The sequence below is a fragment of the Anolis sagrei genome, chromosome X (genome assembly GCF_037176765.1).
Source record: "Anolis sagrei isolate rAnoSag1 chromosome X, rAnoSag1.mat, whole genome shotgun sequence".
Classification (NCBI taxonomy): domain Eukaryota; kingdom Metazoa; phylum Chordata; class Lepidosauria; order Squamata; family Dactyloidae; genus Anolis; species Anolis sagrei.
The window spans coordinates 94,414,093-94,426,891 of NC_090034.1; the positions used below are offsets into that span (position 1 = coordinate 94,414,093).

A 12,799-nucleotide genomic window follows, 5' to 3' on the forward strand; every position below is an offset into this window, starting at 1 on the left:
ACGGCTACAAGGGTAGTTCTTAAAGTGCAGGAACTTAAAGTGCGACAAGATATTAAAGTGCAACAAGCCCAAAACTTGGCCCTCAATGCTACTAAAGTGCGGCAGGGGGACTCGGGGAAGGGACAAAGTGCAAAAACAGTTGGCGACAGAGGCAGGCGCCTTTAAAGTGCTATGCTATGCTCTTATTATCACATTAGCAGCAAGTTAGGATGGAACTATAACGTTCGATGTTGGCAATATGTAAACACAGTAAACAAGAGATTGACAGTTGGCACAAGTGCTATGATTCAGATGTAAAACAGACGATTGATGTAAGATAGCGGATGGACCTCCGGAGGTGGTCGACACGGTGGCGGTCGGCCCAGTTGGTCTCTATCCGGTTAAATTGCGCAGGCAACACAAGGCCAAGGCAGGTGCAACACAGCTTTATAGTCCCTCCCTCCTTGGAGGATTGCTGAGTCGCACCCAGTTGGAAAGGGCCTGGGGCTTCTCCTACTCACAAGTAGTCCAGGGCAGCCAAGCTGGATGGAAGGATTCAGGACCCCTGTGGCAGGAGCAGCAGCAGTCTGAGACTAGGTCAAGGCAGGTGCAACACAGCTTTATAGTCCCTCCCTCCTTGGAGGATTGCTGAGTCGCACCCAGTTGGAAAGGGCCTGGGGCTTCTCCTACTCACAAGTAGTCCAGGGCAGCCAAGCTGGATGGAAGGATTCAGGACCCAAGTAGTCCAGGGCAGCCAAGCTGGATGGAAGGATTCAGGACCCCTGTGGCAGGAGCAGCAGCAGTCTGAGACTAGGCCAAGGCATAGATATAGATAGATATATATGATTCACACACGCACAGATATAGTATCATAGATTTGAAATGGACCCCTAAAGAACAACGATGCATATTCCAGAGTAGGCAAACCAGACAATCTCCACATCAACACTGACAAAGAAACAACAAGAAATACTGTTTACCGACAAGCATAAAAATTACATATATTAGAAACCAACACTTTCTCATTACTTTATTTTCCAGATCACCAGACTGGGCCACAGCAACACATGGCAGGGGGTGGCTAGTACTTAATAAAAATAAGACATCCCCTGAAGTTAAGTCATAGTGTGTCTTCTTGAGGAAAAATAAGTATAAGACAGTGTCTTATTTTTGGAGAAACACAATATTTCAGCAAATTTATGTTTGGGACTAAGAAGTTGCACATGTGAAGTAAAATAATCCAGTGTTGCATCAGTTAACATTTTGAACCTTCTGGAGATAACATGAAAGCATATTTCAAAACACCTCCGTAATTTTCTTTTCTTTTCTTTCTCTCACCAGCCTCTTTCTTGTGATATTCCTTTTCATGGTCAGATTTGTGGTGGGATAAAAATCATAAATAGTTCATGTCTTTACCAATCCACATACTATCTTATTAGAGAAAAGATATGCCACACAGATGATCAGTAAAGAATAATGTGTTTACTCTTTGTTATGCAGAGCAACATATATACAATCATATGAACAGTTATATTGACTCACACAATGTCTTTTGAGAGATTCAAAATGGTTCTTGGGTGTCTATGTTAGAGATCTTCTTCCAACAGCCAAGAAGCAAAAATACTAACTGTCTTGGCAAGCTCCTGCACAGAAAAACTTAAACATGTGACTGTTGCCAGAACTCCCAAGCTCAGCTAGCTTCTGGGCATGGCCCAACCAATCAGCTTCGTGCTTTGCATTTTTCAGTTAACACACTCATCAACTGATTTTTACATGCTCCAACAAGACTTATAGATCTATGCTTTTCAAAACATCTCTGGTAAAGCAGACATATCTTTTTTCCATGTTTTCCTGTTTTTAACTTTCCTTCACTATCTTCCCAATACTAAAGATGATGAAAGAAACCTTCCAACTAGACAGAGGTAAAAAGAAAGACCTGGGCTTAGTTTGTTGTAAAAAGGAGTTTCTCTGACACAGAATGTGTTAGTTGGTGCAGAGAATTGAGTGAGGGTTATTATTAATTTTAAAACAATGAAGAAAAAGTCTTAAAATATCTATATTTTAAAAATCTGAAAGTTTTTTTTTAAAAAAAACCTTGCAATAAAAGCAATATTAGGAAATGATTCCAGTGGTTACCAACTGAACTCAAACCATAACATTTGCACATATCAACATGGACATTAGCGAGAAGTGAGACATTGAGTGTGATGTGTGTGGCTCTCCAAATATGGATGGACGGAAAGGATGATGTCAGCCCAACAACACTTGGAGGCCTACAGTCTGTAGCCCCCAGACAATTTTTGCATAATTACAAAGAGCCAAATTCAAATAGTGAAGAACCATTCATCCATGCCAAGGAAACACACTACAAGGTGGGCATTAGTAGAAGACCTTCATCCATAGGAACCCAGAAAGAGCCAGCAGAAGTGATCCAGGTATCCAAGAAGCCTTGCTGGCTTGTTGACATTCTACTTCTGAATATCCAATCCCTTGTGTGGCTTGAAATTTATTGCAAGTGGAGCTCGTGGTGCAGCCCTTTGTGGTCACTACTGTAAAGAAAAGAAAGAAGCAGTCAGTATAATCACTCACTGGACCTGTTCATCCCATATATATATATATATATATATATATATATATATATATATGCAAAAAAGAAAAAAAAACACAGCTCAACCAAATATATATTCTTGGTTTTTAGGCCTTTCCTGGGGTTATTTGATTGTGAATGTGTTGATTCAGAAAATTGCATTGGATAGACTGCATCAGCTCTAGTTCCTTTTAGGGTTATCATAGTTTTGGCGAATGCTAGATGATATATGTTCTGCATCTCAAAAATTAGAGCTGATAAAGGCATAAACCAGTCAAATAAACCCAGAAACAGAGCTAACATTTGAGGCACCAAAATGTGTGTTGGCCAGTGAAACTAATGCTTTATTTGATTCATATTAAGCATAAATAAATTTTGTGTCTAGAATTGGGACCTATCTCCATGATATGTGTTTATATGCAAATACAGGTTTCCCAAAATCCCAAGTACTTCAGGCCCCAAGCCTTTCGGATTAGGAATATGCACTCTGTACTACACAGAGATGTACAATCCATATATGCATATATACATGCGTCATTAGTTTGGTAGAAAACCTCCACTAACAACCTCAAAGTCAAGAGTTAATTCACACATGAGACTAGCAAAAAGAATTCAAAAATCATGGAAAACATAAAAATCAGGAATACCAGGTGTGACCATATGAAAGCAGTAATCATCAAATCCAGTACACTGCACCACCTCAGAAGGACATCTTCCTTTCACAGAAAGGCATGCTGGACATTTCTTTCCATTGGTTGTAGTATTTATAGGTTTCACTAAAAAGGAAAAAATGTTCATGAACTAGTGAAATATAATAGCTGAGTTAACAAAATCCTGAACATCTTCTCTTAGGGTTCATTTACACCTACCCTAAAATACAGACTGGCCCCAAGGGTGGCTCTACTCTCCATGTTCTTCCCACAGCACTGGTGGGATTGAGTCCAGATCACCATGCAGGGCCAAAATTGGTTTGTCCTCCTCTACACTGACACCTTACCTTTGCTGTTCAGTTATAGCAGCAAATGGCCACAAAGCTCTGGGAGAGGCCCTAACCACCTGCTTCAATGAAGGGGAGGAATAAAATGGGTTTGATCTGTCATGGGATGCTGGTACATGAAGTGATTTATAGTTTCCAAATCATGACCTCTACAAACTGCTGCAAGTTTGATAGCAAATATCCCAGAAGCAAATAAAATACAGCAGAGTCCTTTCACAGCAAAACATGCCTCAGCCCATCTATCAGCAGAGTCCAACTGCCAGCATCTGACTTTATCTACACACTGTTTAGTAAACTCATGGATTTAGGTTTTCATCCAAAATGCCAGAAGGCTTTAATCTTCACTGTAGCAATATATACAAATACACAATCAGGATTTGCAGATCTTCATGCCTTGTGCTTGCAAACAGTCAGAGTCATCAAATAGTCACATACAACATAGGCAGATACTCACACTGAGTTACACAACAGAGAGAAAGATGGATTCCTTCTACAGCCACCTGCTGACAGGTCATCAGTAAGGGACACTGGCTGATGCAACCCTTTACAATAACTCTCATATGGCTATGAATCAGTATTGCATCATAACATTCATAGTCAGTACCCAGGTGCTTTCAATGTACCATATGTTCATCAAACAGTGTTTTATTCTATGAATAGAAATGCTTTGCCATTTCTATCTAACATGATCTATCCCCTTTTGTGCCACTAAGGAAAGGGGAAAAGATAAGGTAGAATTGGCCTGTATGCATAGTAGACAGGTTCGGATTGAAGCTGGTCATGCTGTCCACGCTTGGCCCAAAGTGTGATAGTCCAGATGGGTCAAGGTATTCTTGGCTAAGCTAGACCATCTGGACACTGAACCATCCCATCTGCAGGTTCAAGATGGTGCATGTGGCCTTCTCTGGGGGAAGCCCATAGCATTTCAGTTTTGATTTAACTGGCCAGTGTAGACAAGACAAAATTTGTCCAGAGAGGATTCAACATTCACCTTTTTCTGAGATTAAGAGAGTATAACCTGCCTATATGACTATATATGATCCATGAGGATTTGAACCCTAGTCACACATAGGGTGCTAGACCAGCACTCAAGCCACCAGAGCACAGTGAAATAATGGGTTAAAGCACTGAGCTGCTGAGCCTGTTGACCAAAAGGTCACAGGTTCGAATTCAGGGAGCGGTGTGAGCTTCTGCTGTCAGCCTCAGCTTCTGCCAACCTAGCAGTTCGAAAACATGCAAAATGTGAGTACATCAATAGGTACCACTCCTGCGGGAAGGTAATGACACTCCATGAAGTCATGCCAACCACATGACATTGGAGGTATCTACGGACAATGCTGGCTTTTCGGCTTAGAAATGGAGATGAGCACCACACCCCTGAGTCGGACACGACTGGACTTAATGTCAGGGGAAAACCTTTACCTAATGATGAATGTACTGAAATTTGTAACACCTTTCTGTGTTTCTTGTTTGGAAGATGCAGTGCTAGAAAAAAAAAGAGGAAAGAGAAAGAAGACAGCTCAGGCTGTGAACATCTTACAGAAGCAAAAAAAAGTACTGTAGTCTTACATCGTGGGTAGACTCCAGTGCATTCATTTCCCACACAACAGGAGACAGCGTCTCTTTGGAATCTTCTTTGACCAAAATTCAGAACATTGGGTTCACGTTTGCAGAACTGGGAGTTGCTGCAGCCTTTTGCTACGACATAAGTTTTTACTCCGACTGCAAAAGCAGAAAAAGAATTTGTTTACTTATCCTGAAGTCTTCAAGGCACATGTTATAATTTTTCTGTGGCTGCTTTGTGTCTGCACATACAATTACACCACCGCTGCAGTATTTTCTGTATCGTAAACATTTTCTGTAAGAAAAATAATATATTTACATAGAAATTCATTTTCTGCTCAGAAAAATCTGTTTCTTCCATATTTTCTGTAGAAAACAACTGCATGCAAATTCTGTGCAGAATTCTGAAATTAAAAGTGGGTTTCAAAAACAGGGTGGTTTTCAAAAAGCTTTCTTGGAGTGGGAATTAAACAGGAGCAGTTTGCCATTGCCTTCATTATATAGTCAACCATGTATGATATTCTGGGTAGGTTTTCTTTCAATGCCTGATCCTACATTGCTTGTGAGAACAGAAAGGATTTGTGTATTTAGGCTACAATTACATATATGCCTTTAAATAAATACATAGGAAAAGTCTGGGTAGACATTCTCTTATGAACTAAATGAAAAATAGATTTTGGTTGGTATTCCCAAAACCCTTACAATTGCTTCATATTGAATTCAATAGAAATAGAGTCAATGAATACACAATTCACCCCCAAATGTCAAATTTGTTGATCAGTTCCCAGAAAACATAAAAATGTTCAAGAAATCAACCTAAATTTTAATATTGGGTTTTGTTGAGTAATGTAGAACTCTAAAGCATTTGGTTGGGTAAGAACCAAAGCAGCTGATGGATCCTAAAATGTACCGTGACCTTTCTGTTGTCCTCATCAGATAATTTACCAAGACTGGTGATTCTGTGATCATGCCTGCCGATTTTTATAAATTGCTAACCAGCCAGAGGTTTGGCCAAATACCAAACATAATTGAGGTGGATTTAAAATAGTTTGTGAAATGTCCATATCAAAAGAGGCACCAACTGGTTTATATTTCTTCTCACCCACCTCCTGAGGTTTCACTCAAAAGAGTGAAACAGGTGTCTTCATCATAGCTACAAGTCTTCATCCTGCCAGTACAGATACTGCTTGAACTGGTACAAGTTTCACACTCCAGTGAGGCACCTAAGGGAGGAAAGAGAAAGACTGAAAAGGCTACATGGCTTGTGCACTTTTTCTATTTCTTTTCTTGATCAAGAGACTGAACTCAATGCTTGGAGTAGGATGCTATCAGTATGCTGATGACACCCAAATATATTTCTCAATGCCTTCAAAAGCAGCTACAGCTAAGGATAACCATGGCCCCTCTTACCGAATGCCTGGAGAAGGTAATGATCTGGATGAGGAAAAACAAATTGAAACTGAATCCAGACAAAACAGAGGTGCTTGCCATCATGGGTCCTAATCTGGGGGGTGAAAGTGTGTCAACCAGTCCTGGATGGAGTTACACTTCCCCTAAAGACTGTGTTTGCATCTTGGGAGTGCTCCTCGATCAGTCTCTCTAAATGACATACCAGGTAGATTCAACAGTCATGAATGCTATCACCAGCTGCACCCTTCCTGGATTTGGAGGACCTGAATATGGTAGTGTAAACACTAGTAACCTCAAGGCTGGACTTCTGAAACCTTTGTATCAAGTTCAGAAACTCCAGTTGGTTCAAAATACAGCAGCCAGATTGGTTACAGGAACATCTAGGAGTAAGCATATTTCACCAATCCTAAAGTCACTCCAATGGCTGCCAATTAGTTTCTGGGAAAAGTGCAAGGTGTTAGTTTTGACCTTAAAAGCCCTACATGGTTTGGGTCCAGGTTACCTAAAGGATCACCTTCTGCCGTACAACCTGCCCTGCACAGTTAAGTCCTCTGGGGGCCAGTTACTCCAACTAGCCAAAACTAGACTGGCAACCACTACCCAGAGGATCTTTTCATTGTCTGCCCCATGACTGTGGAACAACCTGCCGGTAGAGCTCCGACAGCTGAATCAGCTGTCGGAATTTAAGATACAAATGAAGACCTATCTCTTCCAGCAGCCTACCCAGACAGTTTTAGTGGTGAATTTTGAACTTCCACTGTATGACTAATTTTTGTTTTGTGTATTTTAATGTGTATGCTATGGGAGTATGCTTTAATATATGTATTTTATGGAGTGTTTTAAAATGATTATATGTTTGTTTATCTTTTAGTAATGCTGTAACCCACCTTTAGTAATGCTGTAACCCGGCATTCTAAAAAATATATTGAATATTGTTTTCAAAGAACTGGAAATGACTTCCTTTGTTTCTGATCATATTAAGAAGTTGTTGGCCAAGGTTGTTAGGAATTCAGGGTTCCTACCATCCTTTTCCATTTTTGTTTTTGACATATGCAAGTTTTCATTTTTGAAAAGTACCTGAGTCATTACTTACATCCCTCACACCACTCCAAACAATGCCAGCTGGTTTTTTGTTGACCCCAAAAAGATGATTTGTATAGGTTACTTGCAAACAGCAAAAGGGTTAATAGAATTTCCTACCTGTACTTAGAAGCACAGAGAAAATGGAGAGTCCTAGAACAGCTTTCATGATGACGTGAAAACCCCTTCTGAAGAAATGTCTGCCACCTGGGGAAAAACAGTGTTCAGGGGGGAAAATCACTTATAAGAATGAATGTGAATAAACTGCATTGACACTTTCCTACATAGATTTACCCAAACCATTCACCACAAACCTGCATGAAAAAAACCAGACTAATTTGGCAACCAGGAATCTGTGCATTTTTTTAGGGAGTGAGGAATTTTAATATGTATGTTTGTAGTTTTTTATATAATTTGTGTGTTTTTGACTGTGCTGTGACCTGCCTTGATCCATGAGGAAAGGGGGGTAAGAAATAATAAGATTGGACTACTGTAATGTGCTCTACGTGGGGCTGCCCTTGAAGATGGCTCGGAAGTTCCAACTGGTCCAACGATTAGCAGCCAGGATGCTAACTGGGGCCCCTTACAGAGAGAGGTCAACCCTCCTGTTCAAGGGGCTCCACTGGCTGCTGTTTATATTCCAAGCCCAATTTAAGATGCAGGTGCTTACCTACAAAGCCCTGAACGGTTTGGGACCAGCCTACCTGCGTGACTGCATCTCCATCTACGAACCCACACATTCACTTCGGTCATCTGGAGAGGCCCTGCTCGTGATCCCACCTGCGTCGCAAGCGCGCTTGGTGGGGACGCGGGACAGGGCCTTTTCTGTGGTGGCCCCCCGACTCTGGAACACCCTCCCCAAAGATCTTAGACAGGCCCCTACATTGGCAGTCTTCAGAAAGAACTTGAAGACCTGGCTTTTCCGGTGTGCCTTCCCAGATTAGGAAATCTCCATTACCAAGTCCCATAAGCACTTTACTAGAATCAATGATTGCTGCACATCACACACCGCACTTGCCCTAGAAGCCTTATACACACCTCCTGTCACATCAGCACTTTTAATTCTTGTACCCATTACTCTGGCCTGGCTCAGTTCTATTGTGTTTTAATGTATTGTTTTTTGCCTGTTGTTTATTTTTGCTTTATTCTGTTTTAATTGTTGATTTCCTTAGATTGTATTGTTATGTTGTGTGTTGAGGCCTTGGCCTGTGTAAGCCACATTGAATCCTTTGGGAGATGCTAGCGGGGTACAAATAAAGTTTAATAATAATAATAATAATAATAATTACTATCATTGTGAGAAAAAATGTCCAACAATATACACATTGTCTAGGTATACACTGGAATTTTAAAAAATGCACCCAAAAATAAATACAAAATCAGTATAGAGAAAACACTAGAATTGAATAAATGAGTTTTGAAATAGAACATCCATCTGCATCTGTCATGCACAATTGGAACATGGCAGGAACTAAACAAATTAAAGACTCCGTAAAAATATTATTTTCTGCATAAAATAGTTGCTTGAAAATTTCAACCAGAAGAAGTTTTGAATTGGAAAATGTGTGATTTTTAAAGATTTTCTCAGAGAGGAAAGATAATTGCTAACATTACTAATTGCTTCCTTAGAGAAAAGAATACCGTATATACTCGAAGATAAGCCAATTTTTTCAGCCCTTTTTTGTAGCCAAAAAAGCCTCCCTCCACTTATAATGGGGTCAAGGCTCCGAGCCCTCATTTGTAATAGAATCATACATTCATAGAGTTGGAAAAGACCTCATGGACCATCCAGTCCAACCTACTACCAAGAAGCAGCACAATCACGTTCAAAGCACCCCCAACAGATAGCCATCCAGCTTCTGTTTAAAAGCCTCCATTGGAGATTAATGATTGGTTTCGTTATCACCAGTTGCATGAAAGATACAAAAAAGACTTGAGGATTGGATTTGCAACCAAAGAATCAGAATTGGAAAGAATATGAAAAAAGGGGGATAAAGGGTTAATCTCTAGATTATACAAATACATACTAAGTTATAACATGGAGGACAACAGAGTCAAGACAGTAATGATATCCTGGGCCAAGGACCTAGGCAGACCAATAGAATTGGACAAATGGGAATACCTATGGAACAAAGAATTCAAATTTACTTTATCGGGTTCAATCAGGGAGAATCAATACAAAATGTTTTACAGATGCTATATCACCCCAGCTACATTGGCTAAAATAGACAAATCACAACAAGGTATTTGCTGGAGGTACAGGAAACAGAAAGGGACATTTCTCCACATGTGGTGGACCTGTGTGACCATACAGGAATTTTGGGATAAGGTAATTAAGGAGACAAATAAAATGTTACATAACAAGATAAAAAAAAACCCTGGACTGTGTCTGCTAGGTCTACAGAGAGAAAACAATTATCAGAAGGACCAAGAAATATATCAATATAGCTTTGCAGCGGCAAGATTGACCATAGCCAAAGATTGGAAAGGGGGAAAAGGTCTAACCAAAAAGGATTGGAGGGAAAGAATGTGAGAATATATGCTAATGGCCAGACTAACTTATAACAAGAGGAATAAGAGTAATGAGGACTTTCTAGAAAAATGGAAGTTGGCCATGGCATATCTGAATAGAGAGTCAGTAATATAGAGGAGCTCCATTAGGAATTTAGGTTTACCATGAATAAGGATAGATAAATAGGCTTAAAGGCTTCATAGTGTTTCGGTGCGGGAAGTCATGGTGAAGGGTGCACGGGTGTGGGGATGAGGGTTTAGTTTGTTTAGGATAGGGGTTTTGGGTTGAGTGTAAGGTCTGGGGTTTGTGTGTAAAATGCCATGTGCTGATTTCCTGAATGTTATGAAAAAATTTAATACTAAGCTCTGACTGAAAGCACTGGAAAACAGCTAGAAATAGCAAGTTTGTGTGTATTAAGATACGTAAATGATAATAATTTGCAAAATTAACTGTTTGATTGAATAAGGTAGAGAGGCATGTACACGTCAAAAATTTTGGTACCTGATTATATCTGATTTGCCATGGGTTGCTTTTCTGTTATGTACCATAATCAAAATAAACAGTTTTAACAATTAAAAAAAAAGCCTCCATTGGAGTCTCCACCACACTTTGAGGTAGAGAGTTCCACTGTTGAACAGCTTTCAGAGTGATGATATATATGATATAGTTCTCTCTCCTCCCTTAACAGTACATTTTGTTTTTCAAAGCCTCACTCACTCCACTTCTCCTCCCTGGCTGGAGTTGCCCATTTTGGAAAATTCTTATTTTTCTAAGAAAGGGAGAGTGAGAGAGCGAGAAGGGAATGTTTTGAAAAGAGAAAGAGCCCTTGTAAGTCATGAAGAAGAAAAAGATTGCATGGGTGGGAAGGGAAGAAAAAGGCAAAGGCTCTTGCAAATCTGCAACATCTATTATTATTATTATTATTATTATTATTATTTAAAAAGAAAGAAAGGAATGTTCTTCCTTGGGCAAATGCATACCCCCAAAACAAATGCATACCCGAAAAACCTACAACAACCCAGTGATTCCAGCCATGGAAGCCTTTGACAACAACAACAACAACAACAACAACTTTATTGTTGCATCCTGCCTCCATCTCCCCAAAGATGCTATTTCAGGCTACTGATTGTCTGTTTGATGGTTGTTTTTATATTGTGTTATGCTGTTGTTGTTTTATTTTGCTTGTTGCTGTTTTATGAATTTTAATGTGTTATGTTTTAACTATGTTGATCGGGGCGGCTTACACGGGAACAAGCCCGATCATAGTTAAAATATAACTCATTAAAATTCATAAAATAGCAACAAGCAAAATAAAACAACAACAGCATAACACAATATAAAATTAACCATCAAACAGACAACCAGTAGCCTGAAATCGCAAATAGCATTATATGGTCAATGTAGACTCATATAATGCTGTTCAATGCAGCTAAACTGCATTATATGCATCTACACTGACCATATAATGAAGTTTCAAACTGCATTAATTGGCAGAGTAGACAAACTCTGAGTTGACAATTAGAAGTCCCTTTCTACTGAGAGGAGGCAGTGAATTTTTAAAGCAATAATAGATTTGGAGCCAATTGGGATTCCCCATGACTCACCTGTAGCTGCAAAGACAGAATGAAGGCAGAAAACACAAGAAGCTGGCTTTATATATCGCATTTGGGGGCTTGAAAAGGGAACAAAGAGTTTGCCTCTGAAAATCTTTCAGCTTTTTACAGAACTGTTGTGATTTTTTTCTCCATAAACATCCTGAAGAAAAAAAAAGTAGGGTCGGTGACATCACACCATTTCTAAGAAACGCTTTGGAGAAGGCTCACCAAATTCAGAAATTCTTGGCAATCTCCACATGCATAGGGGAAAAAGTCATTGACCAGAGGTTTCATGCTGTTCTTCACCAGTTTTTCTCCAAGGCAACTATAAAAAATAGGCCACTGATGAGAAGCTTACAGCATGTTGTTGCCATAAATTCTGTATATATTTTGATATTTATAATTACATGAACTAATGTCTAAATCTGGAGGAATATAATAAGAGGACAAGAACACCAACATCTCCCTTAAATTGCGGTGCCCAGAATTGGAATACTTTGCCATGCAGTTTAAGGGAGATGTTGACAAGCTGGAATGTGTCCAAAGGAGGGTGCAACTAAAATGATCAAGGGTCTGGAGAACAAGCCCTATAAGGGGCTGTTTAAGAGTTGGGCATGTTTAGCCTGCAGAAGGGAAGGCTGAGAGGAGATACAATAGCCATGTATAAATATGTGAGGGGAAGTCATAGGGAGGAAGCAAGCTTGTTTTCTGCTGCCCTGGAGACGAGGACACGGACAATGGCTTCGAAGTATAGGAATAAAAGGAGATTCTGTGTGAGTTGTTCAGCAGTGGAACTCTCTGCCCCGGAGTGTGGTAGAAGCTCCTTCTTTGGAGACTTTCAAGCAGAGGCTGGATGGCCATCTGTTGGGGGGTGTTTTGAATACAATTTTCCTGCTTCTTGGCAGGGAGTTTGACTGGATGGCCCATGAGGCCTCTGGGGAATAGCTCTGCATAGCAGACATATCTTTAATCTAGACTCCGACTATACTGGCCCTTGGTTTCCAATAATAATAATAATAATAATAATAATAATAATAATAATAATATTTTTTTATTTATACCCCGCCACCATCTCC

At 39.9% G+C, this 12,799-nt stretch overlaps 1 protein-coding gene across 1 annotated transcript; it reads right to left on the reverse strand.

Annotated features, from left to right (window-relative positions):
- Nucleotides 1-1,465: 1,465 nt before the first annotated feature.
- On the reverse strand, nt 1,466-11,832 carry LOC132781031 (phospholipase A2 inhibitor and Ly6/PLAUR domain-containing protein-like). Its single transcript, XM_060784948.2, has 6 exons — nt 11,733-11,832; nt 7,737-7,823; nt 6,233-6,349; nt 5,133-5,285; nt 3,214-3,342; nt 1,466-2,528 (listed from the first exon to the last, which is right to left on the reverse strand). The coding sequence occupies exons 1-6, from the start codon at nt 11,791-11,793 to the stop codon at nt 2,359-2,361; spliced, it is 717 nt and encodes a 238-aa protein (XP_060640931.2). The 5' UTR covers nt 11,794-11,832; the 3' UTR covers nt 1,466-2,358.
- Between the last annotated feature and the right edge of the window lie 967 nt (nt 11,833-12,799).

Coding starts and splice junctions, on each gene's coding strand:
- LOC132781031 (XM_060784948.2), bottom strand. CDS start 11,793: ATGCGATATATAAAGCCAGCTTCTTGTGTTTTCTGCCTTCATTCTGTC. Junction 6,350..7,736: donor CTCTGTGCTTCTAAGTACAG/GTAGGAAATTCT, acceptor TTCCTCCCTTAG/GTGCCTCACTGGAGTGTGAA. Junction 2,529..3,213: donor CTTTCATATGGTCACACCTG/GTATTCCTGATT, acceptor TTTTCTTTACAG/TAGTGACCACAAAGGGCTGC.